This window comes from Tasmannia lanceolata, unplaced genomic scaffold, assembly GCF_043159265.1.
Source record: "Tasmannia lanceolata isolate RefF3 unplaced genomic scaffold, GAP_Taslan_0.1 ptg000019l, whole genome shotgun sequence".
NCBI classification, from domain to species: Eukaryota; Viridiplantae; Streptophyta; class Magnoliopsida; order Canellales; family Winteraceae; genus Tasmannia; species Tasmannia lanceolata.
The window spans coordinates 8,539,276-8,560,768 of NW_027518696.1; the positions used below are offsets into that span (position 1 = coordinate 8,539,276).

Consider the following 21,493-nt stretch of genomic DNA (forward strand, 5'->3'; position numbering starts at 1 on the left):
CGCATATAAAGCAAGTTACGCCCCCTAAGCCCTACCAAATAGTCCACTAACACAAATAAATACTAAAAAAACTTAAGAATCAGATTTTAAAAGCAATATAATGAAACTAGTGAGAATCATATGTGAGTTTCTGTAGCAGCAGGAAAAAAAACTAAATTCCAGCCCCAGAACTGTGGAAAAGAACATTTTGAGGGCAATTCATATTCAATATTACAAGGGAATGTTCAGTGGGATCTGCTAGGCAATTTTTTGGTAAGTCATTTGCCGGCTCACATTTGCAGAAAAGAACAATAACCTCAATTGAAGTAAATGAATAAGACAAAATCTGTTAAAAAGTAAGTCTTTGTGGCTGTTCTCTCTTGCAAAAGTGAACCGCAAAATGGCTTTCCACAAAAGTGCCTAGCAAATACCATATTCCCTTAATAGGGTCATTAAAATTTAGTTTTAGTGGAAGTGGAAGAATAGGTTGCAGCACGTCTCTCTCTCTCTCTCTCTCTCTCTCTCTCTCTCTCTCTCTCTAGAGAGAGAGGGGATATTTTAAGATGGAAAACAGAACATTCCTTTTGTGGTGGCCCACTTAAGTCTGTGGCGTAAGAAAATCGCCTTGAATTGTGCTATACATGGCCACTGTGTTGCCACATGTGGGGCTAATTAGGGCTGCAACTCGGGTCGGGCGGGTCGGGTTTTGGAGAACCCAACCCTACCCTAGAAATATCTCGGGTCGGGTTTTTTTTCGGAAAACCCACGATTCCCAGACCCGGCCCTACCCATGATAAATCTCGGGTCGGGTCGGGTCGGGTCGGGTTTTTTCACGTTGACACAATTTTTGAAGGAAAATTCTTGTTTGGCAAGGCAACTCAACTCATAGAAGCAGAAATTACACTCACATTACACTTGAATCAAACAATGATGTAATTACACTCACATCACACTTGAATCAAACAATGCTGTAATCAAACAATGTTGTAATTACAATCAAACAATGCTGAATCAAACACTTGAATCAACTCAACTCATAGAAGCAGAAATTACACTCACATACAGTAACAGTGGGTGCGTGGGTTTTCACTTTTAACTTTTAACTAACAATAGAAAAAATGTACATACTATAACTTATGTAACTCGGGTCGGGTCGGGTCGGGTCAGGCCCCTTCAAACCCGGCTCGACCCGAGATTCATGCGGGCTTTTGAATGCTCAACCCGGCTCGACCTGAAACCCATGAAACCTGAACCCAACCCAGGCTATTTTCGGGTCGGGTCGATGCGGGTCGGGTAAAACCCGGCTCGAGTTGCAGCCCTAGGGCTAATAGTAGTCGGCCAGTCTAACTTTCAAACAAACTTTGTAAACATGATGTGAGTGTTGCCACGTTTACAGCGTCAGAGACCATTCATCATTTGAGGCTCAACGTTGAAAGGTAAGAGAGAGAAAGAGAGCTCTACACGCATGTTTGGATGCACGCGGAAAATGTGTTGACATGCAGGATTTTACGGAATCCAAGGATGATTTGCCTTTTCCGTGCGCTTTCCTTATCCGGACAACAAAACGGCCTTTTAAGCGCATTTCCATAGAAAAGGCACCAATTTTCCGTTTCTTTTCCATTTCCAATGCGTAACTGAACACACCGGTTCCAGTTTGGAAGTGTTTTCGTTTAAAATATAAGTGGATGTTAGTTTAACTTAGACAAAGGGGAGGTTTTTGTGTCCTTCCACGGCCTGAAAAAATGAAGGCAATTTCACAGCTGTTAGTTGCTTCTATTCTAATGAGGTGAGACATATTTGCCCCCTTTTCTTACTTGGGACTCTAGTGTATTCATGATGTCACGCCCAGAACCGAGGCACGATAGGCGCCGCGTACCTGCAAAATAAATTTCACAGGCACACAAGGCTTTCTTTCTGAACATTCATATAATTCCAAAAATTCATTTACAATACACCTGAGCAGTAGTCAGAGCAACTAAACTATTCAAACTACACTAGTTTTTCTACGACTATACATACTTACATCAACAAAATGACAAGAAGTCCACAATTAAACTCCTTCGATGTGCTTGACTCTCCCTCTGATTTTACCTCCACTGACATAAGAGGGACAAAGAATTTTTATCCCATTGGCGGGCCTACAAACATGTACCATCCATCATGAGCCAAAGCACGAGTGCTATTCACAAATACCAATATCGTGCAATTACAAATATACACAGCAATACATAGAACACAGAAACCAGTAATAAAAAAAATACTAAAAGCAATTCAAGAGTTATCGTTAACCCTCTACAACCTTCTCTCGCATGTGCTGGTGCATGCGAGAGACAGGTGTAGGGCTGGGTATTACACATGATTACTCTTTTAAAGTAGAGGGGGCTGTCCCAGGTACAAAAAAGGGGGTTAATATTGTTCAAAACTTGGTTAACTAGACTTAAAGTGGGTTGGTTCGAGTCAATTCAAACAAGCTAGTGTTCACTCCATAAAAAGTCAAGGACATTTTCCTATAAATGTACAGAAATTTAATAAATATTTTTATATTTCTTGCATTTTTAAGCTTAAAAGGTGAAAGTCCTAGTGCCGGGTCAAATTATACTTAAATAAGTGGTCAGCTATTCTACTAAGTGGTCAAAATATCTAATGAAATGGGATTTGCTAGGGACTTCCGCAGCAAGGCATTTCGCGGCTGCCTGTTGCATGAGAGAGCATCCACATAGGCTTGCTTTCAGCAGAGATTGTCTTATGCATTCGTTCACCTGATGTTTCTGCTCTCTCATGCAACTTTCAGCGGCGAAATGGCTTTCTGCGAAAGTCCCTAGCAAGTTCCATGTTTCAAAATTCAATCTCCATGTGAATGGCTAACCGTGTCCTAACCGACAATATTCTACCTTTTCCCATTGAAGACCATTTCTCTTTCTATTCATATTTCAGCAAGTAAAGGGAAAGCAGAGATTGCTCCCTCAAATGCTGAATTAAACCACCTGAAACCTGAAAATCTTCAAAGGACCCATCTAGAGATTCACAACCCTGAGGGGTGCAGATCAGAAGTTGGTTCCCCAGTCGTAAGTCCATGTTCCAACAACTTAAGAGGTAAACAATCATTTGGTGAAGTGATCTTGCCCAATTCAGTAACTAAAAGCAGCTTTGAAAGAGAGAGAGAGAGAGCATAATCTATTAGATGTTCAACCGCAATAGATGGGGCAAAACTTCGAAAGAAAAAAAAAACTGGTAAGTATTCATTAACCTTCTAAAATAATGCCTAACTTCTATCTTAGAGCAGCCCAAGTTAAGCATAGAAAGTTCATAACAATATACATGTTGCTATCATATAACTACTATTCACATTTTCCCTATACAGGACCCATAAAAAAAATGTCACCTTTTTTTTCTATTCAACATGGAAAATGGAACTCGTAAGACAAGCTACATGTTATAAAAATCAAAGTCAACATAGAAAATGGGCCTTTGGCAATGTCCAGGTATACATAAAAATAAGCATTTATTATATCAAGAAGATCCATGTTTTTCCCAATAAATGACAAACACACCCCTATTTTGGTACATATGTCAACATTAATGGGTCTATTCAATATGGAGATAGCTATTCCTCCTAGAGTAGTGAATGATAGCTGGTTGGTTGTAAGGTGATCGCTCGGCAATAACAAGGATGGCTATTGCAATGCCAGAAGCGGAAAAAATGAAGGCAATTTCACAGCTATTAGTTGCTTCCATGCTAATTAAGTGACATAATTTTTTTTTGAAAAGGGCAACAGAATATATATATATATATATATATATATATATATATATATATATATATATATATATATAAACAGAACCGAGGTGGTCCTGAAGGAACAAAGATAATACAAAGATAGCGGTGCAATAATTCAAGGAGGTAGATGGTCAAAGCACTCAAACGCGGCCCGAAAGGCTCCTTTCTTGGCAAGGGTGTCTGCTTCCGCATTGGCTGATCTCCTGACATGGCGAAAAACTATTGAGGAGCCCTTATTAAGTGACATAATTTGCCCACCTTTCTTACCTGGGACTCTAGTGTATTCTTGATAACTCTTTTACCGTAGAGGGGGCTGTCCCAGGTACAAAGAAAGGGGTCAATAGTGTTCAAAACTGGGTTAACTCAACTAGACTTAGAGTGGGTTGATTCGGTTTAATTTGAACAAGCTAAAAGGTGCCGGGTCAAATTATAGCTGAATTAGTGGTCAGCTATTCTAATATTCTATATAGTGTGGCACTTGACCCTTGTTTTTCTTCATTTTTTTGGCCGAAATTTCAGCTATTTCGGTTGAAATTTGGTAAAGCATTAAAAAATTAATTAATTTTTAATACTTCGCCGAAATTGACGAAATTTCAGAAATTCGGGTGAAATTTCCGTTTGTACATTTCGTCATTTCGGTTTCGGTGCATTTGGGTTTTGGTCTTGAAATTTAAAATCTTGCTTATATCCTAATCGATTCTACCTTTTGCCATTAAAGACCATTTCTCTTTCTATTCATATTTCAGCAAGCAAAGGGAAAACAGAGATTGCTTCCTCAGTTACAGGTTCAAGCACAGGGACTTCAAAATCCATGAAGAAACCCACATGGAGGAAGAAGCAGAGACAACAATGGAGACACGTTACTGATGAGAATGAAAAAGAGCCAAGTAAGCAGTGGGTCCTTCGAACTTTTTATTCCACCAACCAAACTGCTGATAACAATCACCCAAAACATGCTGCAATTTATCATCAAGATGCAAGCTCACATGATCCTTCTGTTACTGCACATCCTAATTCAAGAGATATTCCTCTTCTCGAAGAGCTCCAAAGAAACCAAAGCATTGAATGTCAGATGAGTTCTGCATCCGAAGATTTCTCCTCTGTAGCTAATGATCAGAAGTCTTCAGTTAAATCACCCTCCATCTCCGGTGCAGAATCCTTCCTCCAGATGAATCAAAGCAACATATATCGGGAAAAGATGGAGGATGGGAAGCATATACCTCGGTTTCCAGCAAAGGTTTCAGTTTGTAGAGGTGAGCCCGCAATTTACTTTGATGAATCTGTGCTCACTTCAAATGCCGAGAAATTCAAGTATTGTCTTGTTGGGAAGTTCCCATATTCATGGCCAAGCTTAGCCCATATTAGAGAATGGGTTAGTAGGAAATGGAAACTCACAGGCAACTGCTCCGTTACGTTACTAGATCTTCACCATGTTTTCATTAGATTAGATAACATCTCGGACATGCTCCGAATTTGGGTCAGGAATAGATGGTGGATTGATGGCCATCTGATGAAGGTTTTTAAATGGACTCCTGAATTCCAATGGGCACAAGGAGAACCCTCTTTGGTTGCTGTTTGGATTGTGCTCCCTTTACTCCCTGTAGTTTTCTTTGAAGAAGATGCCGTGTTCTCTATAGCATCTTTAGTTGGGAATGCCCTTGCTATTGATACTCCAACAAGAATTCTATCTCGAACCAATGTTGCACGAATATGCGTGGAAGTAAATCTTCTAAAAAAGCTTCCTCGTCGAGTTTGGATTGGAATTGGAGAAAGAGGAGGAAGAGGAGGAAGGGGCTTTTGGCAACTTGTACGCTATGAGAATGTACCTTCATTCTGTTTGAACTGTAACCAGCAAGGGCATTCTGCCGTGGTCTGCAAGTTCAATAAAGATGATGCCAAAACAGGCAATTCTCATGATAAACGCTCTATACTGGATAATTCCAATGCAGAAATAAACAGCCCCAATAAAAGGAAAAATTCTGAAATGCTCGAGGCAAATAGAGGACACAAAGCTGCTTCCCAAACTGCAGTCAAGGAAGAGCCTTGCTGCAATCATCTTAATACAAAAATTCAACATTCAAATGCCAAACATCTTCAGAAGACTCATATAGAGAGCCACATCCCTGAGGAGTGCATCTCAAAAGTGAATTCCCCAGTTGTAAAGCCATGTTCCAAAAACTTAAGAGGTCAACAGTCATTTGGTAAAGTGATCTTAGCCAATTCAGTAGACTTAAAGTTTTCTAGTAACTTGGCAAAACATTGCCACTTCCAAGAGAAATGTGGGATATCTAAGGCTATTGTCCCGAATTATGTTGAGGGAGAAAGATGTCAGGCAAAGGGTGTTGAAATAGATCCTGCAATTCAACATAAAGATGGGAATAATCAGGCAATCATTATGGCTTCTTCTCAGGTACCATCAAATCGGGTTAGTTTCGTCGAAGCAATATCCAGAAGTATAGAAAATAGTGAAAAACTGAATTCAGGGATGAATAAAGGTAAGGAAGTAACTAAAAGCAGCATTGAATGCATATGTGTTCACTACTGAAAATAATAGTCTCTTAGCTTTTGTTTGTTTTCTCTTTCTTTTGGTAGGTAAGCAGGGTTCTGGTGCGACCGTTTCATGTTCATCGATAATGAATGAAATGTTTATTCAAAGAATGGAGGAGACTGTACCATTTACAAGGATCTCAGGCATGCAAACCATGGATGGTGGAAACAAAGTAGATTTATTTTTCAAAGAAGTGAAGCATCTCCCAAAATTAGGAAGAGTCAAAGTGGTTTTAGATGAAGATAGTCCCCAGGCTTTGAAAGACCTTTCAGAAAAAGAAGAAGCTGCAGAAGAAGATGATGATTTGAAAAAGAAAAAAATTGAAAACTGTCAGATGGATCTGCAGATGATGGACACAACAAATAAGAAAATCAAGGGAAAAAGAACTCCCAGCAGGTATGCTATGACTTTGAAACTGAATTTTTAAAATACTTATGGTATTGGCAGTAGATGTTGTAGAATATTGTTGTGATATGACTACCAAAAAAATGACTGCTGGAACCCATGATAAGAAAACAAATCTAAAAGAAAACTAGATTCTTGTTTTAATAATGGCACTCTTCAGTTTATCAAACATGAATCTGATTGGCTTTTGGTAGATTTTTTTTTGTTGGAATTATACCAACTGTTAACAGCTCCCTAGAAAAGTGTAAGATGAAGAGAGGAGCACAATTATTAAACGAAGGATTATTGATATCATTTATGAGTCTAGAAATTATTACTGATGTCTTTATGTTGCTTATGAAAACATCGTTACACACCTTGAATGGAATATGATCGCTATGGCATTGTTGACTGTGGAGCCTAGAGATCGAGTGTTTCCGACATCGTTGTTCGCACATTAGCTATGGCAAGGCCCTCCTTGTCATTCTTGGCTTCATGTTTTTCACTTCAATGGGAACTTGTCCTAGCATCATCAATTAAAACACATGAATTAATCAAAGTAACACACCAAGGATTTCAACTCGATGTTGTGACAATGAATCTAGAGTTTTCTAGAATTTGAATTTAGCTCTGGTGATCTTAGTTTCTGCAGCATCCATAATCTAGATCAGATTACTAGAAGTGTGTGGTTTTGTTCACAAGTTCTTGAATCAGTTACTATAGTTCTTAGTGAATTTTAATATAAATAATTATTCTTGATTTCCTCAATTAACCATCTTGCAGAAGAGAAGTACAGTTTTATTGTTGTCATGCACTCCTTGCATAAATTCTGGTAGGTAGTAGTTAAGGGAATGCCATTTGTTTTCTAGTTTCTTTCCCCTTACTGATTTACAGGAGAGTGCAAGGAAGAAAGGAAGTGAAGTTATTTTGTTGTACTTAGTTTTCACACCCATTATTTCTATTTCATTGCTAAGTTAGGATATTATCTATATTTGTATTCTGCCCCCGAAATTTAAAGAAAATGTGTATATGAATTTTAATTCTTTCTGATTTTCTTTCTGATTTTCAATGTTCATTTTTAATGTAGCTCTTTAAGTAACATATCAAGAAGCTCTATTGTCATTTTTTTACTCATAATCCATCACATGTCAACTTGCTACTGCACTCTTAGATGTAATCTTCTTTAGAAAGATTCTGTCAAATTCTTACAAAGACTTCTAATGTTAATTTATATAATTATCCTCGATTTCCTCAATTAACCATCATATAAAAGAGAAGTACAGTTATATTGTAGTCAGGCACACTTTTCATAATTGTTAAGGGAATGCTATTTGTTTTCTAGTTCCTTTCCCCTTACTGGTTTACAAGAAAGTGCAAGCAAGTGAAGTTCTTTTCTTGTACTTGGTTTGCACACCCATTGTTTTTATTTCTTTCTTAATTTAGGCTATTATCTATATTTGTATTTTGCAACTGAAATTTAAAGAAAATGTGTATATGAATTTTGATTTTCTTTCTGATTATCCCGGGTACAATGTGTTTTCAGTTCTATCCAATGAATCTCTAGTTATGAAAAACAAAGCTTTTTATTTCTCGACCTTTAATGTTCATTTTTAATGCAGCTCTTTAAGTAACATATCAAGAAGCTCTATTGTCATTTTTTACTCATAATCCGTCGCATGTCAACTTGCCACTGCACTCTTAGACACAATCTTCTTTAGAATGAATGTATCAAATACTTACAAAGACTCCTAATGCTGAAATTAATTCCTGGCCATTCAATTGTAGTGGAAAAATACTTCTAATTTCTCTCTCTCTACAGAATGAAATTCCCATCAATGAAGCCACGCAATCTTGGTGGCCTCCTTTGTCAATTTTTTCTTGGAAAATCAAGGGAAACAATATTCAGTACCAATGTGAGTTCTGTTCCATCAGATGTACCCAACCCCAAGGCTTCCAAGAACCGATCAGGAGACCCATCCACTTGCATTACATTGGATGAAGCATTGCGAACCATGAAATCAAAAGATCAAGGACAGAAAGTACCTAGCAATTTAGCCGGAGGAGTAATTCTTGACCAATCCTATCCGATTTCACCAGCTGACCTGAATTCTCTTCTCTTTTCACCCAATTCAAAACTTCTGAAGTCTTTGACGGAGCTGCTAGGAAAGACAGATCGGCAAGAAGGAACTTGGGAACTTGAAAATGATGGGGATAGATTAAAAAGAGGGGTTACTTATACAAGGGGTGCAACTAAATTAATTAAGGCTGTGAAAGCTACAGAGGAGCACATATATTTGAAAGCCGATGGGAAGGTTTTTGCAGTTTTAGTTAGGACGAGCACCCCGGATGTTCCTTATGGGAGCTTTTTCAAGACGGAAATGCTCTTCTGTATAATGCCAGGACCTGAATTAACTTCAGGATATCAATCCTCGCGTCTGGTTTTATCATGGCGCATGAATTTCCTACAGAGCACCATAATGAAAGGTATGATCGAAGGTGGGGCCCGACAAGGTGTCATGGATGGCTACGCGCAGTTTGCAGATTCGTTTCTTAGAATGTTAAGCCAGTTCATTTGAAAGCGCTGGGGTCCAGCAAGGAGCAAATTTGGGCTTCTTTGTTGATGGAACATGAGTCGGATTAAAAGCTGGCGTTTTGATATTTTGGGAATTTCACAGTAGTCTCATTTTTTCTGGGGTGTGGGATGTGGGGAGTCGGGGGGGGGGGGGGGGGGGGGGGGTGGTGGTGTTGTCGATTGTATGTACTTGCAAAGATCCTTCTAGCCATGCCTAGTACGATCCAAGGCCTTAAATTTATTGGATTGGTCGTGCCAGATTCAATTGGGGAAGTGGTTGTGCGTGGGATTCTTGTTATTCAGGGTGAACGTGTTCTAGAGATGATATCACATTTTATGCAAGCTAGATTACAAAGAGGCTGTGATCATTGAGTCAAAGCAGAGGGGGATGTGTGGTTGCTAACTGCGCCTTGATAGAAGGAAGAAGCTTAGCAGTTGTGGACTCAAGTCAACTGGTTTATCTGATCTTTATATGGTGTTCACGTGCAATGGTAAAACAAGAACCAGTTCAATAAAGTTCCAGATATTTAGATCCCCATAGGAATGAAATATTTGAATTTGATGCAATGGATGAGACTCAATCTACAATGGATGTGGAAGTCTTGACCTTTTGATGCAGGTACATCCCTTGGTCATGCTGAAATCAATTTTGTAAAATCTAATTCATCAGAAGTAGCAGTCATATGGATTCCTCTTCAAAGGAAATTAGCTCAAGCATGCCAATCTAAGTAGCACTTGTGAATTTTTTTGAATAATACAAGAGGTATTGATATTGTTAAAGATTACTTGACAAAGATGGAGGAGGTGGTCGGGAAGAAGATAAATTTGAGGTCGCCTCAAGCAAATTCAGATTTCCTGAAATTATTTGGGCTTCCACCAGACGAATTCCTTATAAATGATTTTACTTGTCAGTTGAAGCAAAAATTGCCTCTGTAGGGTTGCCTCTTTCTGTCGCCAACAATCATTGGGTTTCACACAATCTTGTTTGGACATAGAACTAAAGTTTTCCTTCTATGGGAAGACATAGAAGGCATCCATGTGGTTCCGCCGTCTCTAGCGTCAGTGAGCAGTCCAAGAGCAAGGGATGACTGATTCCCAAGAGTTGAAAGAAAACTTTGATATATTTTACTGGCCGTTGACTGAGGAGTAGGAGAAAATTAGTCACATTCTACAGAAGAGGATAGCAATTGCACCAGAGTTTTGTGTTTGTAGATGTTATGTTGAAACCTGCCGAAGAATTTTGGCATGGTGATATGTGAAATTTAATATTTTCACTAGAAGAAGAGATAATTTTCAATGGTAATAATCTGCAAATGCTTATGTATACTGTAAATTCTACTATTCTTAATAGTGTGTAGGGAATCTAGTTTGAATCAAGGTTTTAAAATTTCAACCGAAATCTGAAATTTCGGGTTTCGGTGGATAACGAAACCGAAATTCACTAAACCCAAAACTGTAGTTTATTTCGGCCGAAATTTTGACTTTATCCGAAAATTTCATCCTAAATTTTAGGGATTTCACCCAAAAATCTGAAGTTTTGATAATTATTTAATATTATCCCGAAATATTAGGTTTAGAATCTATTCGGGGGACAGGATAAAATTTTGGAATGATGGGTGGAGTGCGGAGAAGCCCCTTAAGGAATTGTTCCCGGACCTTTATAGAGTTGCTACTGATAAAGAGGCTTTAGTTGGGGACTATCTTGACCTTATTGGGGGTGTATCAGTATGGGCACCGGTTTTCAGGAGGAATCTCTTTGATTGGGAGTTAGAGTCGGCATCCCATTTTCTTGAGCTTCTTGATGGGGTGTTACATTAAGAGGAATGGTTTGGATAAAAGAATATGGACCGCGGAATCTTCGGGCATATTTTCTGTCAAATCTTTTTATTCTATCTTAATGCCTAATGGTGTATCCTCCATTTCAACCAAGGTATGGAAATTTCATTATCCGCCTAGAGTTTGTTTCTTCAGGTGGGCAGTATGTCGTGATCGGGTTCAAACGGTTAACTTTCTTCGAAAGCGTGGTATGTTGTTTATTGACCATTGCCCTCTATGCTTGGATGATGAGGAATCTGTTGATCATCTTTTCATGTATTGCTCATTCACCTGTCGGATATGGGCTTACATTTTTCTGAGGTTTGGTATTGCTTGGGTGTTTCCATTATCTATTCCAAGTTTGCTGCTACAATGGCAATTAGTGCCATGGAGCAAAAAAGGAAAAACTTTGTGGAATATATGTTTGCTTGCGACATGGTGGGTGATTGCCAAAACCAAATAATATAAAACTAATAATATCATCAATTATAGTTAAAGCCAATAAAATGGTAAAGCTCATGAACCAAATGTGCTTTGTTTGTTATTCATAAGAAAATCAGGATACATTAAGTCACCATTCTTGGCATATTAATTTGAAAACAAGTGCACGTATTCAGAACCTGTAACTTATACAACTAAAATTCCCCAGCCACTGCATTTGTTAGATAATTTTATACTCTTGTTTCTGATTTGAATGGATCATGCAGTGCACCAGGGCCTGACATATGAGCCAGAATTGGCTTGTGTAGGGAGATTTTATAGGGTTCGTGCGCACGGGATCCAACATTTTTTAGGACGTGAAGTGGGCCCACTTCATGGGATGATCCAAACCGTTCATTTACTGGGCCACTATGTAAATACGATGTCTCCCATAAATCATCTCCATAGTATGATCTTACCTCTCTGATCTATGAACATTTATATAATGTGCAGTCCGTCTAGGAGGGATAGGATCATGCTATGGAGATGACTTTCGGAGTACAGCCTATTCACGTTGTGGCCCAACAAATGAGCAGTTCCGATCATCCCACGGAGTGGGACTGACTGTACATTTTGAAAAATACTGGACTTCAGAAGTAGTCGTTGTGGAATATATTGGTAGACGTACCAATGTGGACGAAATCAAGCTATAACTTTTTACTATGAAACCAATGCTACATTGCTAAGATAGAGGCCTTGGTGCCCGAAAAAGAAAACTAGTGAGACTCACGTGTACAGTAATTAGTTATATACTAGTGGGGCCTACATAGAGGGTGCAATGACCAATAAAGTAATGCCCACTTTACACTAATCTATTTGTTGGGTTAAGTGGCTATGACAGAGGGTCCAATGGCTAAGTCAATGGTACTCATGTATGGTAATGAGTTGCATACTAGGTAAATTACCTCCAACCAGAGTCTACGGAGAAAAGTGATAAGTAGTGTCTATTTGTCAACCTCATGGAGTAGGGGTATGGAGGGCCGTTACCAATACATAGAAAGAGATTGAGAGGGAAAAGAGAAATAGAAAGAAAAAATATAATTCCAAAGAGATCCAAGAAAAATACCACTTTTTATTTTGTTTTTGGCTTGGATTTTATTGGAATGAGACAGTAGTGACACATCAGTAAACAACGATTAATCAAAAGACATTCCGGATTTAGAGGGATTTCAATGCTATAATGGCAACCAAACAAGGTTGGTGGGTGTGAGGTGGTGTGGCGTGGGGGTTGCTGACTTGGCACCCAAATGCCAAGCAAAACTCCTAAGCAGTTCCTCCTGCTTTTTTTTCCTCCCTTATTTTCTACCGCATTGGCTAGACCTGGCAAACGGGTGGGCCGGGCCGGATCAACCCGCGGGTGATGCGGGTGCGGGTCACACGGGTCGGGTCAGGAAATGACCCGCATTTTTGCGGGTCAGAATTTACGTGACCCGCGGATGAGCCGGGTCAACCCGCGGGTCACCCGCAAATTCAAACAGTGGTTAAATTCAAACGATTTTTTTAATTTAGGAAAATGTTAAAACTTAAAAGTAGGGTATGGCCGGCACCGTGGGATGATCCAAACCGTCCATTAGATGGCCCACAACCTAAATAGGTTGTGCCCCAAAAATCATTTCAATAGGTTGATCCCAACCCTCCGATCTATAGAGGGTTAGGATCAAGTGATCAACCAATAGTGCGTGCCTTTTTCAGTATCTCTACGTAATCCATTTGGGGCCCACACACAATAGAAGATTGGATTTTATTGAAGGATTGAGACTGTTTGATTGGAGCAATTTGTGGGACTTTGACCTTTTTATGGTAGGACCCACAGTATGAACGATTGTGATGACCCCCCTGTCTTTTTCGCGGGTGCCCGTGGGTTGACCCGACCCGACCCGTGTTTTTGGGGGTTGGGTCACCCGCGGGTTAGTTTTGACGGGTCACTAAAACTCAGACCCGTGCCCGCAAATTTGAGGGTGGGTCGGGTCGACCCGCGGGCACGGGTCGAGTTTGCTAGCATTGGCTCAAGTCTAAAGTGTCAACAACCAAGACTACTGAGCAAGAAGACGAAACTACACTTCTCTCTCCTTATTTTTCAAGAGCCTTGACTCTAGAGGCGCAGGACTAAAGAGAAATAACTACACATTTTGACTTCAGAGAAGCCAGAAAAAACTAGCTTTGCTCCTCTTTAACAAGACTTGTAAAAGAGCATGAAGATGGAGGGATTGATGGGTGTTTTCGGGTGGGAGATTTTACAATCGACCACCAATTTCTAGGAAAATGAAGATTGAATTATTGGCGTAATGATGCTTGAAATAATGGAAAAACTAAACTTTATCTGTACTCAGTGAGGTCTGGTTCAGGGACATCCAAATCCATGAAGAAACCCTCATGGAGGAAGAAGCAGAGACCTCAATGGAGACCCATTTCTGATGAGAATGATATGGAAGCCACTAAGCAGTGGGTCCTTCGAACTTTTCATTCCACCAACAAAACTGCTCATAGCAACCACCAAAAACTTGCTGCAATTGATCATCAGGAAGAAGGCACCCATGATCCTTCCCTTGCTGTTGATCCAAATTCAAGGGATTTTCCTCCTCCATCCAATGATAGAAGGGTTCCAGCTAACTGGGCAATTCTCGAAGATCTTGAAAAGAACCAAAGCAATGGATATCAGATGGGTTATGTATCCGAAGATTTCTACTTTAGCGAAGTTTCTTCTCGAAAACCTTCTGTCAAACCGCTGCCCATCTCCAGTGGAGAAGCCTTCCTCCAAAGTAATCAAAGCAACATGTATCGAGAAAAGGAGGGGGGTCAGAGGAATGCTCCTGGGTTTCCTCCAGAGATTTCTGTTTGCAGAGGTGAGCCCGCTATTTACTTTGATGAATCTGTTATCACTTCAAATGCTGAGAAATTCAAGTATTGTCTTGTTGGGAAGTTCCCACATTCACGGCCAGGCTTAGCCCATATTAGAGAGTGGGTTCGTAGGAAATGGAAACTCAAAGGCAACTATTCCGTTACGTTACTAGATCTTCACCATGTTTTCATTAGATTAGACAATATCTCGGACATGCTCCGAATTTGGGTACGGAATAGATGGTGGATTAATGGCCATCTTATGAAGGTTTTTAAATGGACTCCTGAATTCCATTGTGCACAAGGAGAACCCTCTTCAGCCGCTGTTTGGATTGCGCTCCCTTTCCTCCCTCTGGTTTTCTTCCAAGAAGATGCCTTGTTCTCTATAGCATCTTTAGTGGGGAACGCTCTTGCTATTGATGGTCCGACAAGAATTCTATCTCGAACCAATGTTGCACGACTCTGCGTGGAAATCAATCTTCTGAAAAAGCTTCCTCGTCGAGTATGGATCGGAATTGGAGGAAGAGGCTTTTGGCAAGATGTATGCTATGAGAGGGTACCTTCATACTGTTCGAACTGCAACAAGCAAGGACATTCAACCATGGTCTGTAATTTCAATACAGGCAATGCCATAACAGGTTATTCTCATAATAAGGTAAGAAGCGCTATCCAGGATAACTCAAAGGCTGAATCTAACCGCCCTGTTGAAATGGATAATTGTGGAATGCTTGGGCTAAATGGGCATAAGGCCCCTTGGAACCTCAATCAAGGAAGATCCACTCTACAACTCTCAAAATCCAGGAGGTCATTATATAAATGCTGAAAATCAAGGAAGGATCGATCTAGAGATACACAACTCTGTCGAATGTAGATCAAAGGTCAATTTCCCTGTCAACAGTCGATCTTCCAAGACCTTCAGAGGCTATCATTCAGTTGAGAAAGTCACACGGGCCAAGCCAGTTAATGCCAAAGTCTCTAGCAACTCAATAGTGGATTGGCACTCCCCACAAGAACATACGATATGCAAGTCTTTTGTCGAAAATTCAGTGGAGGTAGAAAGAAGTGAGACGAAGCATGCCCAATTCTGCCGAACGATTCAAGAGAAGGATGAATATAATCGGCTTCTAACTGAGGCTTCATCTAACCTACCATCAAGTCCATTTACTCATCCAGAAGAGATTCATAATTTTTTTGGTAGGAGTAAGGAATTTCAGATTTCAAATACCGTAACTAACCACCTCAACACGAAGGAAAATTATGAACTGTTTGAGGCAAATGAAGGACACAAAGCTGCCTCCCAAACCAGAGTCAGGGAAAATCCTTGCTGCAACCTTCTTAATGAAGAAATTCAACATACAGATCCCAAATATCTTCTAAGGACTCAAATAGAGATCCACAACTCTGAGGAATGCAGGCCAGAAGTTGATCTCCCACTAGACTTTAAGTTTTCTAGCAACTGGGCAGTAGATTGGCCCTCCCAAGAGAAATGTGGTATACCTATGGCTTCTGTCCACAATTCTGTAGGGGGAGAAAGTAGTGAGGAAAAGCATCATGAAATACATCCTGCAATTCAACATAATGATGGGAATAATCAGGCAATCATTATGAATTCTTCTCAGCTACCATCAAATCGGTTTAGTTTCGTCGAAGCAATAACCAGGAGTATAGAAAATAGTGAGAAACTGAAATCAGGGAAGAATAAGGGTAAGTAACTAAAAGCAACATAGAAAGCTCATGTGTTTACCACTTAAATAGTCTCTTAACTTCTCTTTGTTTTCTCTCTTTTGGTAGGTAAGCAGCGTTCTGCTACGACTTTTTCATGTGTATCGATAATGAATGAAACATGTGTCCTAAGAATGGAGGAGACTGTACCATTTACAAAGATCTCGAGCAAGCAAACCATGGATGGTGGAAATAAATTAGATTTATTTTTGAAAGAAGAAGAAGTAGAAGTAGAAGACGAAGAAGAACAAGAAGAAGAAGATAATGGTGACTTGGAAGAAAAACAATTTGAAATCCATCAGATGGATCAGCAGAAGCAGCAAGGGCAGCAGCAGATTGGCTTTGGACCTTTAGATTGTAGCTTCGAGGATTGGTTTCCCAAGAAATCACTTCACAACACAATAAATAAGAGAAACCATCAAAACAGGTATGCTATACCTTTGAAACTACATTTATAAAATACTTTAGGTATTGCTATTACCAATGGCTCTTGTAGAAGATTGATGTAATCTGCCCACCAAAAAAAAAAACAGACTATTGGAATCTACGGTAAGAAAACAAATCTAGAAGAAAACCAGTATTATAATGACACTCTTAACTTTATCAAATGCTTATTTGATTGGCTTTTGGTAGCTTTGTAAATTATAACCACCTTTGACAGTTCCCTAGAAAAGTGTAAGACAAAGAGAGGTCCACAATTATTAAAACAAGAATTGCTGAAATCATTTCTCAGGCTAGAAATACTTATTATTACTGATGCCTCCCTAGAAAAGTGTTAGATGAAGGGAGGAGCACAATTATTAATATAAGGATAATGATATCATTCCTTGGTCTAGAAATACTTACTGATGTATTTATTATTTATCTTGCTGAGGAAAACATTGTTACAAAGCTTAGTCTCCACCCTAAATGCTAGAAAATTATTTATTTTATTTAAAAATTTAAAAAAAAAATTTATGTAAAAATATTAAAATATAATAAATAATATTGCAAAATAAAAAAATAGAATAAAATAACAGAAGTCATACAATTGCAGTGTTTTATCATATATTTTATAATAAGGAAATGATATCAGCCATCCTTGTTTTAATAATTGCACAAACTCGGCTTGCTTTTATTTTTTAATTGGCTTGTGAAAGCTTTTGGGGAACTGTAATAAACTTTGACTGTTTTTTTTTTTTTTTGGAATGATCACCAATTTTATTGCAAAACAGTACCGAGACGGTCGATATACAAAAGAAAGGAACAAGAACAAAGCAAACGATGCAGCAAATACAACCAAAATGAATCAAGGAGGAAGAGAATCAAACAAGGCCAGAGATTCTTTAGACACACCCTTCTCTAGCAAGGCTGTTTGCTGGCCAAGCAATGAACATGCTTAAACTCCATTGAGGAAGATTTCACCAAGTCAAACATCTCGTCAAAACGCCTATCAAATCTCCAAGGAGGGACTCTGCGAGCCTCTTGATAAAGTTTAAGGAATCCCCTTCTACCACCACATTGTCCACTCGTCTGTAGCCAATAATTTTATACCCTGATAAGCTGCATGCACCTCTGCCTTCGATGTATCCGTCACCCCTATGAGACCCGCAAAGGCCCATAGAACTTCACCTAAATCATTTCTTAAAACACAACTGATTCCAGCCGATCCGGGATTACCCAAACTTGATCCATCAAAGTTAAAGTTTAGAAAGCCGGTCGGTGAGGGATCCCATACTTGAGAAATTATTTGCTTCTTTTCCACACTTCAACATATCTCTCTCCAACCTTCCCAAAGATCATATGCTGAAACAAATCTAAAGCATGGGATAGCTTTCACCCAAGAAAACGTAAGGGCAATCGCTTTGATGAATAGGAATGCAGGGCTCGTAGAGACTTAAATAATAAAAGACATGAAGTGTTAGTGCAAATATCAAAAGATGGTTGTGCTGATATCATTTCCCTTTACTTTTTGTATTTTTATTGAAAAAATAAAAAAATTATTAAACTTTCATAAAAACTAACAAAATAAGAAAGGAATGGGCAAATTTATTCATGCTTTGTTTTACATAAAATTATGTTATATTTTCTCATTATTTTTATCTTTATATTTTTTATAAAATGTTAAAAGAATTTAAAAAAAAAGGAAAATATATCTTTCTTTTTCATTTAGTGCATTAATGGTATACTTGTGTTATAAAATATTATATTTATATGAATTGCAGGCAAAATGTGGAGTCTGTATTATGTACAAATATTTATATGAATTACAAGTTAAATGTGGTATATATTGAGTTACCGCACATGCCACTAGGTGGTGGTTTTCTTGCTTATGTGATGGTATTCAAATGTGTATTTCTGCCTATTTTAGCATTTTCCGAAGTTTCATATTAATGGTCCATCATTTGCGTATATTTCTATAAGTTTTCCGTGATTTTACAGGATTTCCACCTTATTTTCCATTTGAAAATGTGATGTTTCCATTTTTCTGCAGAAGGGTACTCTCATTAATCATCTTCTGGAAGAAGAAAAGAAAGACTCGAGAGGTTGAGGCCATTATAGAGAATTATCAGTCCCTCACCCTCAAAAGATACAGATATTTAGAACTCAAAAAAATGACCAACTCCTTCGAAGATAAATTAGGCCAAGGAAGTTTTGGTCATGTGTTCAAGGGTAAGCTTCCCGATGGACGTGCCGTCGCTGTTAAGGTCATGAGCGAACGCCAGGGTAATGGAGTTGCATTCCTTAATGAAGTCACCAGCATTAGCAGGACTGACCATGTTAATATTGTTAGTCTGTTGGGCTTATGTTTTGAAGGGTCCAAAAGAGCTCTCATCTACGAGTTCATGCCCAATGGATCTCTCGACAAGTTCATCAAACCAAGAACATCGCAACCTTTGGGATGGGAAACGTTATACCAAATCGCGCTTGGCGTGGCTCGAGGACTCAGTTACTTACACCGTGGATGTAGCACACGCATTATACATTTTGACATTAAGCCTCACAATATTCTTCTAGACCAAGATTTTTTTCCAAAGATCTCTGACTTTGGACTAGCTAAGATATGCCCAACAACAGAGAATATCAACCCAATTTGTATCAGAGGGACTGCTGGTTATATGGCGCCCGAATTTATCTGTCAGAACTTTGGAGGAGTTTCATATAAGTCGGATGTTTATAGCTACGGAATGATGGTGTTAGAAATGGTTGGAGGAAGAAAGAACTGTGATGCAACAGTAGATAATGCCGGTGAAATTTATTTTCCGCATTGGATTTATGATCGCATCGATCGACAAGGTGACATTGGACTTGGAGAATTTCCAACAGAGGCCGAGGACGAGACTGCAAGAAAGATGATCTTAGTGGGTCTATGGTGTATACAGCTGGATTTAGCAAAGAGACCTTCGATGGGTGATGTGGTGAAAATGTTGGAAGGAAGCATCGAAGACTTGCAAGTGCCTCCTAGGCCATTTCCATCTACTTGAAGACCATAAGGAAGTTCATATTCAACAGATGCAAACGTTGTATGCAATATTGATTAGGAGTCAGTGATTCCCTTTGAAAGAGAATTAATGATTTGGCATATATCTCTGCTTTGTACAATGGTACTTGCACTCCCTTGTTAGTGGCCATTGCTAAGAATCCTTTGGCCACCAATGTGAACCACTATTTCTACAGCGCTCCTATTTTAAGCGAGTCCCACTCTATATGTGGCCAAAAGTATCCACATCAGACAATATCAAGGCCCTGTTTGTTTTGGATTTTGAGAACCGATTGAAGTTCTGAAGATGGGAACAAAAGTTTATACATCTTCTCAAGAAACTTAAGATTGGTGATGTTTTGCACATTGCTTGTATGAAATGCTTTGAGACACCAACTTAATATTGCATTTTTGTTGCTGGGATGTGAAAGTAAATGATGAATCGAAGACTCAAGTTCAAAAGTGGTATATTGGATTTTTAGTTAGCTTTGGAATAATATTACGTGCAATTTCTCCCCTCTTATTTCTCTTCTAACCTTTTCCTTCTCTTCTTCTTCCTTTTTTCTTCACCATTCTACATCAACATCATTTTACAAAACTTGTTACAATAGTTGCCGGTATCAGATACAGGAAATAGGAAGAAGCAAGAAACCTTAAACTATTTGTTAGCAGGAATAGGTACCCTAGTAATTACTCTACAGACCCAATCCTTTTTAGCAGTCCTAAAAGGAAAAAGGACAATGATTTATCGTGCTTTAAATTAGTATTAACAGTCCTAAAGGGACTAAGGACAGTGAATAATAAACAAAAAGTTGCAGTTTCACAGTCCATAAAGGACTATTGTTAAATCATAAAAGAACTCGACTAAAGCAGCCCTTTAACAGTCTACAAACAGAAAAATATAAAAAGAAACATGACCCCCAAGAAATCACGTTAAAACTAGAGGTTATAGGTCGGGTTCAGGTCGAATTGGGTTCCCCAGGGTCTCAACCCTAACCCAACTTGAAATTACAACCATGCCAAAATCAGGTTTAACCCGTTGGTCAGGTTCAGGTTGAGCCTGACCCAAGTTGCACCCCTAGACAGGGTTGGCAAACAAATCAACTATCCCCATCACTTTTCTGTGTGCCACATTTGCTACAATGACCAAGTAGATTGGGGATTTTGTTTATCTTCTTAAAAGAAGCACCAAACTCGCCTATCAGATTGACCATTGTGTGTTGCACGATCTAATTTTCTAGAATTTAGAGCAAACATATGGTGAGAGTGAGCCCTATTGTAAATGAAAACAGTACTAAATTATACATATCATGCTGTCCTAACTTTTCAAATTATGAAGGGAAATGATTTCTTGGCAACCTTTTCTTCCCCGGGCCATCCCCAGTAGTTTAAAAAAGGATAATCATACCCAGGGAAGAAAGGTGGCGAATATATCACTTCCCTCTATGAACAAAACGATAAACCATTCTAGGAGTTTTCTTCTTTGCTTCTTACTACCTTGCAGTTATTTTCTTAAGCCTCAACTCAGAGGACTTGAAGGCTGATGAGAAATGAGGACGAAACTACACTTCACTACTTTAGAGAGACGATAGAATACAGAAAGAACGCACCTAAGTTTAATAATCTTCAAAACGCCCTGGAAAGAGTGTATGAAATCAGAAGTGGCCCCGAGTACTCATGGAAAGATGGAGGGATTGGTGGGTATTTTAGTGCGGAATATTTTACAATCGACCAACCAATTTCTAGGAAAATGGAGATTGTATTCTAATGGTTTTATTAGAGGATGATGAGAGCTTCAAAGAATGAAGAAACTTCAACTGTACTCATTGGGGTCTGGTTCAGTGACTAATACAACAAAATCCATGAAGAATCCCACATGGAGGAAGAAACAGAGATCAGAATGGAGACCTGTTACTG

General features: G+C 39.0%; 1 protein-coding gene and 1 pseudogene across 1 annotated transcript; both read left to right on the forward strand.

The window, feature by feature from the left end:
* The first annotated feature begins 8,509 nt into the window (after nucleotides 1-8,509).
* LOC143853277 (C2 and GRAM domain-containing protein At1g03370 pseudogene) lies at nucleotides 8,510-10,353 on the forward strand (annotated as a pseudogene).
* A 3,543-nt stretch (nucleotides 10,354-13,896) lies between these two features.
* Nucleotides 13,897-20,089, forward strand: LOC143853216 (uncharacterized). The gene is made up of 3 exons (XM_077362952.1): nucleotides 13,897-16,098; nucleotides 16,186-16,543; nucleotides 18,590-20,089. The coding sequence occupies exons 1-3, from the start codon at nucleotides 15,132-15,134 to the stop codon at nucleotides 19,578-19,580; spliced, it is 2,316 nt and encodes a 771-aa protein (XP_077219067.1). The 5' UTR covers nucleotides 13,897-15,131; the 3' UTR covers nucleotides 19,581-20,089.
* The last annotated feature ends 1,404 nt before the right edge of the window (nucleotides 20,090-21,493 follow it).

Bases quoted from the DNA above. Each gene is read 5' to 3' on its own strand.
- LOC143853216 (XM_077362952.1), top strand. From the start codon at position 15,132: ATGGGCATAAGGCCCCTTGGAACCTCAATCAAGGAAGATCCACTCTAC. The intron at 16,099-16,185 runs GTAAGTAACTAA...CTCTTTTGGTAG, and splicing joins GAAATCAGGGAAGAATAAGG to GTAAGCAGCGTTCTGCTACG. The intron at 16,544-18,589 runs GTATGCTATACC...ATTTTTCTGCAG, and splicing joins AAGAGAAACCATCAAAACAG to AAGGGTACTCTCATTAATCA.